The sequence below is a fragment of the Astyanax mexicanus genome, chromosome 6, assembly GCF_023375975.1.
Source record: "Astyanax mexicanus isolate ESR-SI-001 chromosome 6, AstMex3_surface, whole genome shotgun sequence".
NCBI lineage: Eukaryota > Metazoa > Chordata > Actinopteri > Characiformes > Acestrorhamphidae > Astyanax > Astyanax mexicanus.
The window spans coordinates 26,409,076-26,430,292 of NC_064413.1; the positions used below are offsets into that span (position 1 = coordinate 26,409,076).

General features: G+C 36.2%; 2 protein-coding genes across 3 annotated transcripts; one reads left to right on the plus strand and one right to left on the minus strand.

Moving 5' to 3' along the window:
- Nucleotide 1: 1 nt before the first annotated feature.
- cdc42l (cell division cycle 42, like) lies at nt 2-10,870 on the minus strand. The gene is made up of 6 exons (XM_007256875.4): nt 10,766-10,870; nt 8,901-9,005; nt 7,638-7,710; nt 6,620-6,729; nt 3,859-4,056; nt 2-2,558 (listed from the first exon to the last, which is right to left on the minus strand). Exons 2-6 carry the CDS (start codon nt 9,003-9,005, stop codon nt 2,469-2,471), a joined length of 576 nt encoding a protein of 191 aa, XP_007256937.2. The 5' UTR covers nt 10,766-10,870; the 3' UTR covers nt 2-2,468.
- A 1,194-nt stretch (nt 10,871-12,064) lies between these two features.
- mlf2 (myeloid leukemia factor 2) lies at nt 12,065-20,918 on the plus strand. Of its 2 annotated transcripts, XM_007256876.4 has the most exons (8): nt 12,067-13,097; nt 13,658-13,766; nt 16,321-16,362; nt 16,484-16,537; nt 17,438-17,566; nt 19,188-19,347; nt 19,469-19,664; nt 20,382-20,918. In XM_007256876.4, exons 1-8 carry the CDS (start codon nt 13,054-13,056, stop codon nt 20,383-20,385), a joined length of 738 nt encoding a protein of 245 aa, XP_007256938.2. In that variant the 5' UTR covers nt 12,067-13,053; the 3' UTR covers nt 20,386-20,918. The 2 variants fall into 2 exon arrangements, with proteins under 2 accessions (XP_022529530.1, XP_007256938.2); XM_022673809.2 differs by lacking the exon at nt 20,382-20,918 and having other exon boundaries at nt 12,065-13,097; nt 19,469-19,668.
- The last annotated feature ends 299 nt before the right edge of the window (nt 20,919-21,217 follow it).

Consider the following 21,217-nt stretch of genomic DNA (forward strand, 5'->3'; position numbering starts at 1 on the left):
ATTATGTCAGTTGCACCTCTTTTATTACAAATATAGTGAAATTAAAACATCACACCCCTACACTTTTGACTGTTGTTAAAATGGTTATTCAAAATAGCACATTTCAAACTGTTATATTATCAGTAAATCACAAAATATAGGTCTATCAAAAACAAAATCATAAAAAAAACCTCAAGTTTCAAAACGTATCACCGTTAAATGTATCCACCCCAAAAGAAAAAGGTAAGACTTTTAAAAGGACACCACAATGTATTTTAACCTAATCACGATCTGTTAAACTGTAACACATATGTTTTTCTCTCCACTATAGCTTAAAAAAACCTTGCTCACGGAAATGACTTTTATTAGTAGAAAATCACTGGCCAATTGCTTAATTTGGCTAGTTAATTGCAAAAACTTTGTATCTCTAAAAAAAAAAAAACTTTAAATGGAAGTCTACTACGATCTACTAATCCAGTGACCTATTGATGTAAAAAGAAAAAACAATGACAAAATGAACAAAGAAAGCAGCAATATTCAAAAAACTCTTTGTACAAAAAGAAAAATACTCTGTACTCTAAGGGATCAAATTAGCTTACCAGAGTTAATAGTATTTTACCAAATGCTGTCAGCAGATTTTCTCTCCTTTTTTGGTCTGTGATAATCTTTATTACGAGATGTGTCAAATCGTGATTAGACTGAAATACGCTAAAGCATGCCTTTACTACAGTACGGCTTTCAAGCCAAAGCTGCAGCACCACTCAGACTGTGTTTTTTGGTACTACATGAAGAGTGCCTTTTTTAAACAGCAGTACACATGGAAGTATTGAGCTCTCTGTTAATATCACACAGCTTTAAACACCTACAGCTACCAATCGTGGCTTAAAATAAGATTATCTCTATAGAGATATATAAAGATAATTCTTTATACAACCTTGAGGGGAAAAAAAACCCTGAGCTCCACAGTAAATGAAAGAGTCTTGTTTAAAGGCTCTACTGAAAGATTCAGTTCTGCGGCTCTGCATAAAGGGTCTGTAAATTTAATTAAACAATAGTGTAAATATTTGTTGGAGTGAGTAAGTGTGTGTAAACCTGTCGTAAGTACACTCTGGCTGTATTTATAGTAATATGACAAGAGCATTTCCCCAATAAATCTCTTCAATGGCTGTGTATAGAAGGGTAGGAGGCATTTTTCAAATTTTCAAACATTCTGTTCACAGGCTAAACACTGTAGAGCTCAATACACTCCAGGGTAATCGTAAATTACTATTACAAGGCATTTGCATTTCTCTAGCCCAGTGTTTCTCAGTTCTGGTCCTGGTACCACCTCTGCCCTGCACATATATTACTTTACCTACTCCTAACATACATGATTATTTTAATCCGCTAATTAAGACCCCTTAAATCCCAATATTTGGTCTTACCAAAAGAGATTTCTTTGTCTGAATCAACTGAAACATGCACCACTTTGTTTCTAGATGATTCTGACTTCCAGACTAATTACAGGAAGCTGAGGCAGCAGGCTATCCTCACCCATTAAATAATAGAAAATGAAAAAGAATTGATCTTGTGCTGGAATCTAGCTACACTTCACATGCATACCCATCATGCAGCAGACCAGTACAGGCAACAAAGAGTATGCTGCTGATGCTGCTGTATCTACTGTAACTATAGAACTGTAGACTTATTTATAAACAGGAATAAAATGAATCCAAGTCGAAATCTGTCAGGGAGACAGAATTCGGTACAACATCTCATAAGGCAACTCACCAAGCTGACAACTGTCTACAAACCAACGAATGTCAAATACTGGAAGACATAGCCCCCGTACATGATGACAGGATGTGGCAATTTGGCAATTTTTGTGTGTGTTCATTAAACTGCAGTTTGACCAAAACTAATCAGTCCAGTATATAAGAAAATAGTCTGAAAAGCCTCAACCATGGTTCAAACTCTGATCCAGACTTTTAGGCACAAAAACACCTTAAAATGTGCAGGGCATGAGCGTGCCAAATCCAGGATGGAGAAACACTGCTCTAGTCCATGGTTGGCATTGTGAAACATTGCAAAATGAGATCAAAAGGCTTTAAATTGTTTCTCAACAAAGAGCTGCCAACGTGCAGCTGAAGGAGATTCAGGTCTACGATATGCAATCCCATTTAAAGTGCTCCCGCTGTTCACAACTACTGTATTATTTTCTAGCTTAAGAAAGCAGAAGAGCTGCTGATTCAAGTGTCAGGTTTTGTCTTTGCCATTGTGTAAGATTTTGAAGGCACCATGTGCAATTGTTTTTATTTAACATTTCAAATACACTGTTAATCCCACCCTCAGTCTTTTTTTTTTGTTTTGTTTTCTGTCTCCTTGCAGTTTCCATTATTTCTAAAATTTCGCCAATATATTTTCTCCCAGCCCAAAATCCCTTACAGTACTCTCCACCTCTCTCTCTTTCTCTCTCTCTCTGGAGTGTGTCCCTCAAGCCCTGCCCTCCTCTACAGCAGAGCACAGCGCTTCTTCGGTTTAGTCTCTGGAGGCTCCAGTGCTGCAAGGATGGCCTCGTCAAACACATTCTTCAGTCCTCGCTAGGAGAGGGGGCGAGAGAGAGACAGAAAGAAAGAATAAGTGGCTGAACCCAAATTATAACACTTGCATTAAATAAACAAACAAACAAAAACAAAAAAAAACAGAAACTAGACAATGACACAAACAGAAAGATTTTTTTTCTTTCTGCCAAGTTGTTCTGTTTTTTTTATAGCATACAGTCCTAAAAATAAAGGTGATACAGAAGGTTTTTTTTAGAATTTTATTTAAATTTTTTATCCCCTTTTCTCCCCAATTTACAAGACCAATTACCCAACCCACTCATTAGGACTCCCCCGATCACTAGTGATGCCCCAGCACCAGGAGGGTGAAGACTTGCACATGCCTCCTCGGATACATGTGAAGTCGGCCACCACCTCTTTTCGAACTACTGCTGATGCAGCATTGCTGAGTAGCATCAAAGCACTCTCGAAAGAAAGAGCAGCGACTCGGTTCAGATACATCAGCTCACAGACCCCTCGTGCTGATCGACATTTGGAGTGATGTAGGGAGAGAGCGCCATCTACCCACCCAGAGAGAGCAAGACCAATTGTACTCTCTCAGGGCTCCGGTAGCCGAGGGTGAGCTACATGAACAGGATTCGATCCAGCAATCTCGTAATCATAGTGGCATAGTGGGTTAGTCTGCTGGACCACTCGGAGCCCCTGACACAAAAGGGATTTTTGAGCAATACCATAAAAGAACAAACCACTTTTGGTTCTGTGAAAAAAGTAATGTACATTTGTATAATTTGTATAACAATGTATAATTTTTGCATTAAGTGGCTGCTTTAAATAATTACTAACTGTACTATGTAACTCTTGTGGAGCAGGCTAAAAATACTTGCAATAACTGCATAACTCATATTTGAGAAAAAAATCCTGTAAAATGCTTGTTTGACTTTCAGTGATACTTCCTTATCTTTTAGTTTGTCCAGAAATGCTTGTTAAAAGCATGTTCATTAGCACAAATCTTACCTTCTACTGTAGAGGAGCCCATATGCAATAAACACGCTTGCATAATGCTGCACACATATTTCTTTATGAAGCCAAAGATGATTATTGTATAGCTTTAATTAAAAAACAATTTGTAGCACCATTAATTGTAAAGTGTAGAATGAGGATGGATTGATTAAGATCGTAAATAAGCTAAATCCATCAAATCATAAGTTAATGGATTGCTGGGCTAAACCAATTCATGTACTTTCACATGAGGAACAGGGTTTAAGAAGAAAGGTTTCATTACTGGCCACCGATTGTGTTTTTAATCCCTGTAAGGTGATAAAAATGCAGCGTTCCTTACCTGCGTGAGGGCAGAGCACTCCACATATTTCACAGCTCTGAGGTCTTTGGCTAGCTTGTCTCCACTCTCAGATGATAGGGGGCGCTGCTTGTTCTTGGCTAGCTTCTCCACAGTATTACTGTCATCCCTCAAATCCACCTGGGTGCCCACCAGCAGGAACGGAGTACGAGGACAGTGATGGGAGATCTCCGGCACCCACTGGGAACAAGAGCATGGAAACGATGAGCAGAGAACATGACTCTCTCAGTCAGGATCCTCTATTATTTGATTAATCGTCTAACCTACAAACCGTTCCAGATCTAACTAGCACAGGTGGCTTACATGAGTATGAATAGAATTTTGCACCTTTCATTCATATTTCGTCACACTATAATAATTAGTTGTTTCCTTCCTTCTGCTACCTCCATATCCACCTCAACCTGTTTTGTACTCTTTTCCAGTGCAACCGGTTTTAGAAAACTTCAAAGCTGAAAGTCTAACTGTGTTTGTACAGCAGTGCTGGTGAGAAATGGGAAATACCACAGAGCTGTATTTGTGGTACAGATTCAAATGTTTCCTGTGCGCACAGGAAGTCTGCTGTCTGGAAACTCAGCTACATGCTTCACAGTGAAACCCAGACGCAGACAAACACTGAGACTTGCAATATTGTCAACAAAGGCAAACACTGTTTAAACAGTGTAGCAGTTATTTTATGTACAAAATAAAGCATTCACTATATAAAACTCACTTTCACAGGCAACCTGAAATCAATATGGGCCTTTTCTTTACCCTGTTAGTTCATATACTAGGTCAAATTAAGCACAAATCTCTGGATTATAGCATTCAAAATGCAGAATACTTGTTACAGTAGGAAACACAATATGAAACCTCTGCCACCTGACTGTCTTAAAAGATCATGAGGGGGCGGATCTATATTAAACATTAAGATTATACCATCTTTTTCCTCCACCTCCAACTCCCACCTAACACTGACACTAATCATCATTCATCAGTATTTTCCCTCTTGCCTAGTGTGGGTACTAATGTGGCACTGCAAGAGAGAACAACTAATTTTTTATTTATTTATTTTTTATTGACTGGAAGCTACAGTCAGGCTGGAATGTTTGTTTTGAAACATCCCATTTCACTGCATTCTGAAATCCATTTTAAAGTGACTTTAATGCGCTGTATATTAAAACGCAATACATCGAGTGCAACTATTAGAATAGCCAGATATTAAATTGTCTAATACAGTGGGTAGAATAATGATATTCTCTTTCGAGTTTTATTTCTGTTATTTTTTAATTATGTCCTCCCATTTATGTGACCTAATTTCTGGCTTTGCCAATGATCAGTGGTAAAAGATGGCCAAAATAAGCCATCTTACTGAAGAAAACACCAGTACATGAACAGAGTCAGTAAAATATGGGTTTTAGATTTTTACTGATGTAGTATAATATTCTGTTGGCACAGTTAAATAATAAGAGTTTAGAACATGAAAGACATAATGTGAACCTGAAACACTGTTGAATATTTTGGTAGAATCAAAAGGGCTGTAAAACTGACCAATTCCAAAATCCTAAATCCAATAGCAACAGGCCAGCTGGCTCCAATGCAATGGCTTAGAGGATTATCACATCTGAGTCCGCACCAGGGTTTGTGTCTTTGTTACATTGTATAAGATACATTTGTTCCGGTTACTTTTGGTTTCACACTGCAGTTAATGAGTGCACTAAAGAACTACATTCTACATCCTGTAGTCATCAGCTATGTAAGCCACGTCTCTCTATACTTCATATTAATTGGTTTGTAGAATGTTAGTTACGAGTTCGGTGAGATTCTTTGGCAGGTGTGACAAATTTTTGCACTCTGTCGGAATCCGAACTGTTACAGTAAATAAATCAGTTCCCAGTCTAAGTGTTTGTGTCCATACTGCTGACTGACGTGCCTGCACGCCAAAGAAAGCACAACAACAACAGCCATACTACACAGTCAGGAATAAATACAAAAAAAAAAAAAAACGTAACCATGCTATGTTATACTGATTTGGTGTGAGTCATCATAGTGGCTTAACAAGCCAATAAGAATGAAACCAATCACAATATTCATAATTCATAATCCAAGCGCATCATTACGTTCCATCCATCGCTCCATCAATAAATGAATAAATAAATAAAGATAATTAATTAAACATTAAACCATTTCCTCACTTTCTCGATGGCTTTAGAAAATGTGTCTATGTTACATTATTATTTTGTTTCAAACTAGGCCAATACAAATTTCCTTTAGATTGTGCATGTAAAAATGTGACAAATTTTCAGTTACAAACACAAAAAATTGGGCTCTATGATAAATTAGATTTTTACTGTTGTCGCAAAATGAGTTTTTATGTGAAACACATAAAAAATAACAGCAAACTTAAATTGCATTACCTATGTGCTGCAACAGATGGAGTTTTCACACTGCAGGCTGTGCTCACAGCATTATCGTAAATCACATTTTTTGTCCATAGATTACTCCCCTATCAAAAAGCATTGGCACTTTGGGCAGCACCAGTGTTATAATGTCATGTGAACTTGCTCAGGAAAGACAAGAGTTGTAAATGAATGCTCAAGTTAACCAGATAAACCAAATTTTAGCTTGAAGCAGCAACCATCCTCACAATTTCCCACAGCAGAAAGAGACAAACCCAAAGTTCCACTCTAAATGTGGACCTTACAGCTACGGGGGATTTCCATCCTTGTGTAGATGGAGCAATGGACAACATGGGGAAAGAACTGACCTTCTCCTTGACATTCTCGAAGGAGGAGGGCGAGACGACAGAGAAGCAGACCAGAAAGACGTCTGTCTGAGGGTAGCTGAGTGGCCGCAGTCTGTCATAATCCTCCTGACCTTAGAGAGACACATAGAAAACTGCTCACTTTCACTGTGAAAGATTTGCTCAAAAACTTCTCCAACACTTCTATGACATTGTTTTACTGATGCATATGCAAATCTTATTTTCCCTTTATTATCATTTTTTAAACTACAGAATTATTTCTAAACACCTATCTAAACAGTTTTGATAATGTTTTGATCATGTTTATAATAACTACAATTTTTTTTGTCACTACTCTGTTATGGTCATATGGGTAGGTTCTCCCTGTTAACACCTGCAGGTTTTATCAAACTAAAATGTGATTTATTATTATTCTCATAATGTTTTTATTATTCAGTATAACCATTGTTGCCATTGTTTATGTATTCATGTACTTTTTCAGGGGCATAATGTTCCTGATGATGGTTTGCTGTTAAAGTGATAATTCTTTATTGTGCCAACTGTAAAAGAGTGATAACAGACGTCATGGACAAAAGTACTGGTATACCTCCTCACTCAGTGTTTCTTCTGAAATCAAAGGTATAAAAAAGGGTTTATTTGGCTGTGTCAGCACATTTACACAGCAATAAATGCAACTTAAAGTAGCTGAAAGGGTGTCCACAATAATCACAAATCATAAAGGGAATAGAAGAAAGAGAAAACCTTTTTTACTTTCATTGAATGTCAATTAAAAAAACATTTCTATTGATCCATTTACCAAGAAAATACCAAACAACCAATATATCGTTCAGATTTGAACTACGTCAATACTGTATTTGCTCTTTCAGAAACAAACAGAAGTATATAGATGACTCAACTAAGCTTAAATGACTTTAATTACTTTTGAAGCTAGCAAGAGACAGATATCATTACAGGAGTCTATATTTTGCTGCACTCCTGGTTCTTCTTTTATTGGTTGGTTGATCTCAATGAGATAAAATACCTGCTGTGTCGAAAAGGCCCAGTGTATAGGGTTCCCCTCCAATCATAACAGTGACGGCATAATTGTCAAACACCTGATAAACACATGAAACACATACATGATTACACTGAATAACAGTATTTTACAGATCATTTCTCATTTTAGGGATTGGCCTAAAAGCAATAGACTAATAGCCTAAAAGCCTAAACCATATTTACGAAAAAGAAATAACGCAATTTCCCTTTTTGGGCATTAAAAAAAGAAAATCAAATTTTCTTCTCATCTTTACAGAAAAATCCAAAAGGTTTTTTATTATGTGGGTCACACTATAGGACATTATGTCAAACAAAAGGACAGAAATTGTATATATTGCATTAAAGAGGAAAACGTTTTTATTTATTTAACCATGTGTAAGACCATAAGCCATTTTTACATTTTTAAATAAAAAGTAGAAGATACGAATAATAAAGCAGCATTTTATGAAAACAAACAATTTACACAATTTTAAATGATTACCAAATTAATTATATTCAAATAATTATATATCTTACAATATAACATATTTATATCTTACATCTTGCATGACCTTCTTTATAAACTATATGTTTGTTTGAAACAAATCGAATCTAGTCAAAATTGTGTACATTTTGCCATTTTATGATATTAATATCCCAACTAATACGTTTCCTTAAGACTTGAAACATCCAACAGGCTTAATTCCTCTTTGTAAAAGTGGCTCATGGCTTAACATCTACAAGGAATGTACAGATAATGGAAATGCCCTCATATTGAAAGATATCCTCATATTTACTGTCTTTCAAAAATACATCAATAAAACACCAAGATGAGAATGAGAAGCTCTTAATATTAATTAATTAGCTAACTGGCCCCTGTTTACTTTTGACAGATTCTGCGTTATATTTGTGAAACTGGAGCCCTTGGACTATAGTCTATCTACCCTGCAGTAACAATGAAATACAAAACAGCATCAGAATCAGAGTCTCTGCTGTGCTGAAAATGGACCACTTCTCTAATATCAGCTGATATTAGTAGTTCTGAGCTGGTCTACTGATGAATGAGGTAAAGGGTGATTGAAAAATTGCACAGATTGATGCATCATAACACATCAATGCATGTTTAAACCAATCAATAATAACCACTATTTCTATTATCAAATATGATACAGCAGAAATTAGTGTTTGCCAGTCTCTTATGACTATTATCATTAAAAACCCACTGTTCTGAAACATGGATAGTCATATGACCTTTCAAGCGGTCTCTTACCGTGGGAACATATTCTGAGGGGAATTTGTTGGTTGTGTAGGAGATGAGGAGGCAGGTTTTCCCAACAGCTCCGTCCCCGACCACCACACATTTTATTGTCTGCATCTGCAAATACAGAAGAAAATGATGGAGGTATTACTTGTATTACAAAAGAAAAAAAGACAAACAAAATCATCAGCCATCTGTCTCACCATAGGCTCATCCTTTTAGAAACTCAGTGAATAAAATCTGGAGTGGTGCCGTGATAGTCCAGTCTGGAAATATCCTTACTGTTAAATATTCCCCAGTCAACTGTCAGTGGTATTAAAACACAGTGGACGCAACTGGAAATTAAAGCAATTCACTCTGACAACGTAAAAAATAACAGTGTGGGGTCAACAGACTCATTACTACAGACCATCAAACTTTCTGTGGGCTATAGATTTCGAGTAATGAAGTACAAATATTTCATCTTACTGAAGTAAATATTTCAAATATTTCATCTTACTGAAGTAAATATTTCTTTATCTATACTTTGCTGTAATTATTTCAGATTACTTTTTACTTCTCCTCACATTTACACATAATTATCTGTATCTTCTACTCCTTAAATGTTCTTATTTCATTTCAGCTTGTTCTCATTTCAGCTCGAAGTATAAACACATACCATTCCGACACCATATTGGTTTATAAGGATCCATCACACCTGTACACTTCACATCACACTCCAGTTAAGTCTTATCAGACGTTTTTAGTCTAGTACGAAGATGATCTGTGTCGTGACTCAAGAGAACTTGAATAAATGTCTCAACATTGTAATAAAATACATTAATTTACAATGGACTTATATGCAGCTGAAATAAAAGCTTAGTCCATCTCAAAATGTTTAACATTAACAGTTTAATATAACAGCATAGTCATTATGGCTTTTTAGAAAAATGAGTTTTGGGGAAGGGAACCTATAGGGCCCTGTGGGGCAGCCTAAGTTTTTGTCCCTTATGCATTTTTTACCTTAAGTAGTTTTGAACCAGTGCTTTTACACTGTTACTTGAGTAAAATGTTTGAGTTGTCACTACAGCTTCTACAGAAGTATTTTACACCCTATTATCTATACTTGCACATGAGACATATGTGTGAATACTTTTCACACTTCTGCTTTGGGCAATACATTGTACAACACAGTGAAAGGGCTTAGTTCTCAGAGCCTTGCTTTTGAAAACCTGCTCACCAGAGAGTACAACACTGCACTTTTAACAGAAAGAACAGATATAAAAGTAGGAGCTGTGGTTGAGGTGTGCTTCAGTGAATCAGTTGCATTCCTTCTTCAGTCACTTCCTCCCCACCTAGCTAGAGCTTCCAAATAAGACAGTTCAGACAGGTCAGGCCAGGTCTAAATAAGTTAGTTAGCTTAGTTAGGTTAGCCACAAGTATCTGTGCCCACTGAGCCTAGTGTTTCGGTAGTATCATAATAATCATCTTATCTTCTTCATGTTCTTGTTTCCCAGCTGAACTGTTTACACCACAGTCACACTGAAACTGCCCAATTTCTGCCTGAAAGCTGAAAAGTGTCAACAACACTTTACAAAAAGATTTTAAAGTAAGAGAATCACAACTGACATTCAGAAATGATATAAACAAGCAGTTAAAGAGAGAAAAGTTATTTTAAACTGCTCAGACCAACTATAAAACAACATACTTAAGCTAGGGATGCTGGCTAATGTTAGCCAGCACTGAAACAGCCCCTAAAACAAAACTATGAACTAAATAATGAAACACCCGCAGTCGTTGACAATACAAACATAACACACACGAATCGACGGTTATTTACGGTAGTGTAGCTACAACAACAACATACACAGATACAGATTTCAGAGGAAAATACTCACCGCTCCTCCGTGCTACTAGGCGTTGGTTACGTCCGGATTCAGCAGTTTCGCACCCGGCCAGCAGAGGGCGCTGTGAGCAAAAGCCCATCACTGCGGATACAAAGCGAAACAAGGTCATTTTAATAAAATAAACGGAGCAAATTCATACAATATCTCTAATTTAATTTATTCTAACTGGATATAAAACAACAAAATTAGCATTTTAATTAATATCGAAGAGAATAAAGCGATGTGAAGCGAACTAGAAAAAGATGATATTTCAAAATAAAAGTCTTCATAGCATTAAATCATTTATTTGGGGATATTTCATATTTCATTGTACATTTTTATACTGCTTCCTTTTATTAAATCTATTTAAAAATGATTAGTGAAACATTCTCAAATTAAATTGAAATTGAAAAATTACCACGACTGATCATTTTTTTTATCAACAAACAACATACTGACTATTCTAACCAAAGAAATTTTATTATTTTAGTTTTATACTGTATATTTATAGAAAATAGAACTGAGATGTAAATCAAATATGTTTGATTAAATGAATGTATCTGTTTTAATGAGATTTTCTAAATGGCATAATCAAAGTCGCACATCTTTACATATAGAAGTTACTAGAGCGAATCTCTATAGACATACATTTGCTTCTGTGAGAAACATGTAAAACTATTTTATATTTTACAGTTTTACTTATATTTAACTGAAATATGTTTAACTGAAATATAGTAAGTTTATGTTTGCACTGTGTGTAATATAATATATATATATATATATATGTAATATGCTGCTTACTATTAATTACAAAATAATAATTCAAAATGTATTTAACTGTAAAGAAAACGATAACTTGCACATCACTTTGAACAGTGCTTTCTGTTTATATAAAAAAGGAATTGTTATGTAAGAACTTAAAATCTAAATCTAACTCTAATATATTTAAAGAATATCGAGAATTTTTTTTACAGTAGCGCCCAGCCCCATTATAGCATATTGCATTATATAATGAATTTAAATGTACGAATATCTTTTGTTTTAAATATTATTTGAGTTGTAGAAGAGTGAACTAGGTTAATTAAGTGATGTATTATTTTATCTATGGTCTATAAAGTTAAAATAAATATAATAACAATTATAGCTGTTGATTAATTGATGTATTGATGTATTCAGATCAGCAAAACCTTTTTACAGAATTAATTTACTGATTATGTGGCGAAATATAAATGTGGTTTCTCTCGCAGTGCGGACTTTTCTCTGATAAATCTGAGCAGTGTGTGTCAAATCTGAGCAGTGTGTGTGTCTAGGTATGTGTGTGTATGTGAGTGTGAGGTTCCCAGCCTGCTCCACTGCGGCCTTGTGTTTTTGTGTTTTGGAGTTGTATATCCTCGGGTCCTCGGCGCTGTTATCGCAGCTCGGTCGGCGATATTCAGTACAATGTCTGTTCTATAGTCGTGTGTTAGGGCTCGCAGTGCATGGATAAATACAGTATCACTTGATTGCGGGGTAGGAAGCGTCGTGTTTTCGCGTGTTCTCGTGTCTCCGTGGTTTTTAAACCACACAGAGGAACAAAGCTAGCTGGTGTTCTCTGGGTAGCTAGGCTAGCTGGCGTAGCTGCGGTGCTCGGTCGGTGGGTCGGTCTGCTGTGCTAAGCTAAACAAAGCTGAGCTAAGCTAAACTGCGCTGGGCTGAGCTGTAACTAGCTATAATGCTAACGCCGTTGATGCTGCTTCGCTGTGTGTAGCTGTTTGTTAGTTAGCCTAGCGCTGGCATTAGCAGGTGTTCAGTGTCCGTATCGCTATAAATGTTCAGACACATTGACCCGGTTCAGTCCTGCACTTTCTGCTGCTGTATACGATTTAACGAAGGCTTAAAAAGACTTAGCAGAACCTGTAAAAGCATCGACTGACTCTCTTTCTTCGCACAGACCAGAGTTTCGTGTTTGTTTGGCCAAACTGCAGTGACCCAGTTGTTGTTCTGCAACTCTGAGACTTCTGCATTAAATCACGAGTTAATGAACCTAACATAGCTAGCTACTAACCCTTAACTTTCTTTTTTAACGCGCTTTATTAGTTATTAGTTAAATTAAGTGCTCTATCTCTTTGTTACATGAAGTGACTGCTAGCTGCATATTTAATTACTTTCAGTTGCTGCTCATTTGCACTAGCTGTTAAATACCTGCACTGAATATAGACGGAGTGGCATTAGTTCGTGAAGTGCTTCCTCAGTTACCTGAAGTATTTATTTATTTGGATTGAAGAGTTACACGTTTTCAAAATCAGCAAAGCCCAAACACAATGTTTCGCTATCTGGATGACGTTGATGACAGTGCGTACATGATGTGAGTAGCTTTGACTTTAACCCTCTGTGGCATGGTGTTTCCCCTCAGGCAACAAACCAGATTTTTGGTTATTATACCTTTCAGTACCAAACAGTCTCTTACCAGACCTTATTTACTTACTAACTTATCTTTAACCCCATAACAGGCCAGGATTTTTGTCAATTGTCTTCCTGACATTACACCACTAAATACTGAGGATTTATGTTGGAGCATTACAAAAAAAGCTTTCATGTTCGATAAGAAATATCACTGAAAATCTTAATTGTAATAGAAAATATTAAAAAAATATGTCTGATAATGTCAAAATATAATAAATACAGTTTATATGTTCCTAACCTTTCGTTTTGTTACGGTTGTCTAGTTTTACATCTATTTTCAAACATGCAGAATTTGGGTTGATTCCTGTAAGTGGACTAGAGAGTGGACAGTCAGTCCAAGTGTCCTGTAGGAGACTTCAAAGCCCTAAAATTTTAAATAAGTTTCTTTAAATAAGTTACTTTACTTCTTTTTCTGACTAATGGTGTATATAATGGTTTGGTTGTTTTTTCTTCTTTTTGCAGGGATCCATTTGCAGCACACCGGCACCAAATGAGGAGCCTGTTTGGCCCATTTGGCTTTGAGCCTTTTCCCCTGACTCCTCAGATTCAGTCTCCAAGAACACACCTGCAGGTAGGTGTACCTGTCAGAGCATTTACTAAATAAACCCAGCCCTAAGCTTAGCCTCTGTTTAGGTGGTTATATGAAATGAAACCCAATAACTCTGTTGATCAGCTCATTCATGTTTTTTTCTCTAGGTACATGAGAGTAAATATTTCAAATCCTAAATTCATCATAATACGATAAAACCATATCTAAATTTAGTTCTAGTCAACGGCGTAACAGTTCAGTGGTGCTCTGTTGTATTTTAAGAGCAGGGATTTATCAAAGTCTGTTGTTTGCAACTCATGCTTGTGGGTGTGTGTCTTGAAACAAGCAATTAAGATTTCTGACAAGCTCAGGATAGTCGTCTTAAACTACTTGTTTATACAAATAGATGAAATTCAAGAGGATTACAACCCTGGGTACAGTTAATTAACAACCCTGGAATAGTTGATTAACAACTTGTGGACTGATTAGCTCAGAGTAGATATTTTTGTTCAAATAAGAAATAAATTAAAATGAGATGTATTTTGTTTGGAAAAAGAAAATACTGTATTCCAGCATAACATCTTTATCCCCAGTATCATGATTTTTGGCTGTTTTGCTGTTAATGTATTTTTAATTATACCTGCAAAGTCTGAAGAAAATTTCTTTATTTTGTTGCCTCTGCTGGACCTGAATCTAAAGAGAACGTTGGTCATGCAGCAAAACTTATTTGTTTGATTTGGTTCAACTTATCTACGTTTAGTACTTAAGAAGTAATAGGTCACATTGGAAGTGGACAATAAGATTATAATATAGACAATAAGAATTGTCTGTATGTCCACTCCTATAGACAATTCTAAATGAGTCGAAAACCTTTTATGCTGTAAATGCTCAAGTAGGTGGATGATGTGGCAGAATTGGGATTGCTGAAAAAGTTTTCTTGGCTGGGTATTTTGTTTAACAAAGTGCAGAAAAAAGCAGCATACTTTTGCCAAATGTTGCTAAATAAATTGTCATAGTTAAACATTTTAAACTTACATTTGGTGACACATTTTTACAAACTGCACTGTTTGCATGTTTTAATATTCTGTCTATAACCACAGTAATTTTGTTGAAAATCTGCTACATTATGTCAATTTACACAGAAGTAACTCAGCTCTTGCTTTAATAAAACTCAGTCTGTCACTTTTTTGTTGTTGTGATAATTATCCATTTTCACAATACACCACAAAAATAACAAGTATAATCTTATTGTCCACTTCCAGTCACATTGATTTAAATCACAGTAGAAAGTATAAAAAAATGGAGAAGCATATAGTGGGCTATGAAACAGATCCACTACAATTTAATTTGACTATTGTTGGCCTGTCATGAGAACTACTTTTTTTTATCAATTTATTGTCCTAGAAATGATTACAATAAATTATATTGTTATTTAACGACTTTTTTTTTTTTGCGACTAATAAAAAAAAGAAAAAAGAAAAAAAGATCATAAAATTACACCCTTGTGTAGTGAACTTGCTTTGTTCTATGAACATTTAGGACACTTTCACATCTACCATTTTTAACTCAGACTATTGGATTATTGGACATGGTCTAGTTCGTCTGCAGTGTGAAACCTTTTTTTTTAGATGGTTTGAATTTTCAGACCAATTGCAGGAAGTTGAGGCATTCTTTAAACAAATTAGAGTAAAAAAAAGAAGTGGTGTTGTGCCTAAATCTGACTTGCATTGGTGTGCTGGTGCTTAGACTGGGTATTCATAATTTGCAGTAACAGTAAATCAACCCTTATTTATGAAAATAAATAATTAATTCTGCTGTGGGGCAAAAGTGCACACAAGAAGGGCAGTCAGATTTTTACAGAGAGCAAGAATTCAATACAACAACTGGCAAAGCGACTCGCCGAAAACATAATATTCTACAAATCATTTAATATGAAGTGTGGAGAGACGCAGCCCATGTAGCAGATGACAACAGGATGTAGTAAAAAAAAATTGTCCACTCACTAAACTGCAATGTGAAACCAAAACTAACCGGTTCAAATGTACACAATGTAACAACGATACAAGCGTAGGTACGGACTCTTATCCAGACTTTCAGATATAAAAACACCCTTAATTTGTAAGAATATTCACACATTGTAATTAAAATACAAAAACGTATTAAATAATTTCCAAATTATATTTGTTTTTTAACAAAAATGACACACCAGCACATTAATTTTAATGGGATGTCCTTGCTCTGAAAAAGAGTGGACAGTATAGAGTTTGGCAAAAATTATTAAGGTCATGTTTATATATTATTCGATAAATCAATATTGTAATTATCGTGACAGGCCTACAGCTTCTTTACATTTCCTAATTTAGTGTGCATTTGGCCAGTGTTCTATAAATACCCACAGTTCTTGTGATGTGGTCAAAAAAGAACACAATGATGTAAACTAATCCAGTAATGAGAATACACCATCATATTGCTTCTCTCTAGTGTGGAATCTTTATTTTTTTTTCATTGAATGTATTAGATGCTCTACTTGATTTGTTCAAATTGTTGGTCGTTTAGAGGAGTGACTTACCCATTTTTTTTCTTTCTGTTTCTGCAGCCACAGGCTGGAGCTTTGACTCCATTTGGCATGATGGGAATGGTATGATCATTTTATATATTCTCATTTTATTTTAACACTAGCAGTAATGTACCTGAAAACAGTGTCCTCAGTAGACGTTTGGAGGTGAAAAAATTTGGTAAGCTCTGCTCCTGTGTTGCAGGGTGGAGGCTTCATGGACATGTTTGGGATGATGGGAGAGATGATGGAGAACATGGTGAGTCTGGCTACAGTTCATAAATTGTCAGTTGCACCATAGCAGATGCACCATAAAAATTCCAATGCCAAACAAAACTTGCTGTGTGCAGAGTAAAAGTGGGGCTGAAACCATATAAATGTTTTCTTTTGAGATATTGGACATTTCAAATTTTAGAGAGAATTCCGGAATTAAAAGCATTATATGATTGCACTGTTCACTGCTATCAGTGTAAATATTGATTAATTCCGTAAACATGCCAAATAATGTTTTTATTGAGGTTTTGGGTATATAAAGAGTAATAAATAGAGTTGGGTAAAAGCTCAGGTGGTTTAAGAAGCCTATTTACGATATTATTTTGCCTGGAAAACAAACATTTCTTTATTTTACAGAGGGCCCATGGGGAAAAAATAAGCTCTGCATCTATTCTTCTTGTCAAAAGTTTGCAAAACCTATTTTTGTTAAGCCATTAGTACTGTTGTTTTGAGATTTAAGTAAAAAACACGTCAAGCATAAAAACATAAGTTAGAACTACAAATTATATATTAGTTTCTACCCCAGTCAGGAGTGAGGCTAAACTGGTTTATGCTGTACTCTGATTAATAGCAGTCCAGTCTTATCAAATACATCTAGAGCAACTGTTAGTGTACACTTCTTAATTGCATCATTTGAATCCCGTGCTTTATAATAATAATACTTTTTGGTGACTTTAGAAACTTCTATCTACACAGTTACACATAGATTGTGTCCCATCTGTTGTCATCCTCAGTCATATTTAATGATTGTTCAGTTTCTGGCTGCAGGTGTTGAGGATCATTCTCAAGATACTATTTACCCTGTATGATCTGTTTGTGTTTATGTGTGTATTAAAATGCATATGCTTCTGTTTAAGGTTAATGCTTGTGCTCTTTGTTTCTGCAGGAGAGGATGTCTGGTTCTCCGAGCTGTCAGACCTATTCGTCCTCCACAGTCATCTCCTACTCCTCTACTGACCTAGGAGCACCCAAAGTCTACCAGCAGACCAGTGAAGTCCGCACCGCTCCTGGAGGGGTAAGAAACAACCATATTCTGATGCGTTGTGTAATTAGTTATTTAATTCAATTCATTTACATAGCACTTTTTTTTACAACAAAAATTGTCACAAAGCATCTTTACAAAGAAAACCACGCCTCTTATGAACGAGCACCACAGTGATGCTAATAATTGTGGTGACACAGTGGCAAGGCCACTTTCTTACATTTTGCCACTTTAAGGTACCTATTAATCTGGAAACGCTACAAATGATACTGAAATGTTCCTACACTGTGTTACCTATAAAGGTACTCCACCACCAAAAGCTTAATTAAATATCCTGTGATTTGGTAATACTAGAACTAATCATCCAACATCAGTAACTCTGCTGTATCAGACATCATTAATACTCTTGTGACTAAATTTAATTGAAATTTTTTTAAAGCAATGTTTCAACATCTAGTGTAAAACTATCCCAGAAGATAAGACGCCACTATTAAATTCTTGTTAATAGCTTTGATTTCTCAAGAGTTGCCTGCAGTTCAGCACCCAAAAGCCAGAGGTCTGTGATTGTAGTGGGGAGATGGGGTGGTCCAGTTGGGCATGAAATGTCATTAAATCTAATTGTTCAAATGTGCACAAAGGTTTTTAATGCACTTTGTATTAGCTCAGCTATTTGACACAGTTTAAACACACTGTGCACTCATTATGTGAAATATTTTGAGACACATTTTAATTTGTCTTTAATCGATAAATCAAGTTTGTCCAGATTTTCTTCACTGTTTGCCTGGTATTTTAATAGGAATGCAATGAATATTCAACAACTGAAATAATCAAATCTTAAAATGGCAAAAAATTAATAAAAATTTGGTGTTCGTTCAAGTAAGTAAAAAAAAAGACTGAATAGTGTATACCAAACAGTACTGGGCATTGTTGGTTTGTCTGCTGAAATGTTAAATGTTCAGTGTTCAAAGGTATTTTTAAATTGTTTTTTAATTGCTTTTCATTGTAAAGCAAGACAATAACAAATTTAGGCAATATTTAGTTGATGCAGTAGTAAAAGCCTGCAAACCAGTGTTCAGTTTTTGGGCCTCTGACATGTTTTTGTTTTTCAATTTCTGCCGAAAATGTTCATTTCTATGCATCCATATCTACCTCAATATAATTGTTTTTAATGATAAATTGTCATTACAGTTAATTATTGTAGAGTTTATTTTAGTAGATTTTGCAGTTTTGGGTTAAAAAAATACAAATAATCATACAGTATGGCGTCACATCAATGTCAAAAGTCGGGGGTGCAAAAGTGGAAAACCAGGTAGAAAAAAATTAACCATTGTGTTTTAACATTTTGTGTGTGTAAATTATCTTCTTGTGAGTGCAAATGTGAAGCTTGTGAGCAAAAAAAAAAGGGAATCGCGTGTGAGCGCTGAACAGAATATCGCTCTCAAGCTTCATTTTTCTCCTCTCGAGTGTTTACTTTCCTCTCGAATTCACAGTTCTCCTCGCATGCCATGTAAATTGTTTTTAGTGTTTTCAGTGTTTTTGCTCGAACCACGAGATAACCGGTCACTCCGGGCACTAAACCCAGAAAAAAGTGTGCATCTGTACAGGATTTGACTTTATTATCGCTTTAAGAAACTTTCTCTCTGTATATATGTAGATCAGAGAGACGCGCCAGTCTCTTCGTGATAGCGCGAGCGGTATGGAGCGGATGTCTATCGGCCACCACATTGGAGACAGAGCTCACGTGATGGAACGTTCCAGAAACCGCCGCACAGGAGACCGAGAGGACAGGCAGGACTTCATCAACCTGGAGGAGAGTGAGTGCAGATTTTAACCTTTAAACTTTCCTACAACAGCCTGATCAACTGCATAAAGCATTGAAACTGCACCGTTTCATCTCTCTTTCTCTTTCTCTATGTTTCTGTCTGTCTCTCTCAGGTGAGGCCGCTTCATTTGATGAAGAGTGGAGGAGAGGGTTGGGCCGATATGCACCTCCCAATGTCCGTGGTCTGGATTATGGGCGGGACCGCAGATTGGGAGCAGGGCAACTGGCCTTGACTGCACCTCCAAACTCCTCCTCTCCAGCACCCCATCACGAGTCACCCCGACATCCTCCTCGCCCTCGTTACGACTGGTGAGAGGATACCTTTATGAATTAGTTTGCCAGAAAAAAACAAACACAGTTCATGACTGACATCAGATGGCAGAATTCTGGCTGGGTATTTGTTCACTTTTCTTATTTGTTGGTTTCCATCTACAAACCACAATTTTAAGTACAGATTGTTGCTGTCCAGTGAACATGATATGTATCTCGAAAATAGCAGCTTTACAGGCGGGGGAACGGGGATCAAGCTTAGTCTATGACTACACAGCATTTTGAATGGGCATTTTCTAATTAATACATTCAGCTACTTTAAGTTGCACCAAAATGAAAAACAGCTGAATGTTTAATTTAAATGTTCAGAAGATGTTTACAAATGAAAAGTTCTGATATTTCGTGAGAAAATATGTGATCTGTTGTGTTTGGTTACTTTTGGAAACACATCAAGTTGAATGTAAACTGTGTGTGAGCCCACGACCCATCTTCAATTGCATTTCTGCCCCAGCACTGTTTAATGCAGTGCACTATTAATTACAAATTTATAACTAGTCCACACTTAAATTTGAGTCAGCATTTTTGTAATTAACTTATTATGCCCATTGGGTTGAGGTCAGGGCTATGAGAAGGCCATTCCCAAAGCTTAAAGTTGCATTATTATTTCCAGAACAACCTTTGACGTGTTGTGCGCTCATTCTCTAGCATGTTGGGTTTATGTGACGTGGTTCTCTCTGAATGACTGCATCTCTACAGGTGAAGGAGCTGAGCTGTGGGACCATGATCTACCTGACGCTGTGAAGGAGAGTGTTTGGGAGAACTGGACTGGACTGATATCCTGTATGAGCCACATGTTGACCTGCATCCTGGCATGAAGTGTGTATGTGCAAGTTCAAATGTTTGACTGCTGCAGTGATGTACAGAATTAAAACTTTCATGTGTTAGCTTCATGCCAGGGCTCGATTCCCAAAGCATACACACCAGCCTTCAATACATTACCTGTAAGCGTAGTATGCATCAGTGGTTCAACTCCTCAGTCCCCCTGTGACATTCTACACACACACACACATACACACACATTCTTAAACTGAATATAAGTTCATTCCCATGCTTCCAACACTTAGATATTAAAATATGTAATACACTACAGCACAACACAAACACACACACACACACACACACAGTAAAGTTCCTAAATGTTTGTGTTGTTGACGCCATGGTAATATGTGGGTTGAATTGTACACTGTTGACTAATTAACCTTATTAACAAATAATAAAATCTTGTTAGTTAAAGCAGCAGTCCTTAAGATTTTTTCTTTTAAATTCAAAGTCGTAGTATTTCCTGGGATCTAGAACAGCAAACTTGGGCTTTATCTGCTTATTTACACATTGTTAAACTAACAAAAAAAAAATTAGATCTAAAGACAGCTGGCAAGATGAGAGGGCACAGTCCTTGCTAAAATCAACAGATTTAATTGCTCTTGAAAAAAAGGAAGCACCACAATGCATGTTTAAAAAGTACTTTTCAACATGCAGAGTGCAATTACATGTTCTCACCAGGGTTTGTACGCTCATGAAAAACCTGGAAAAGT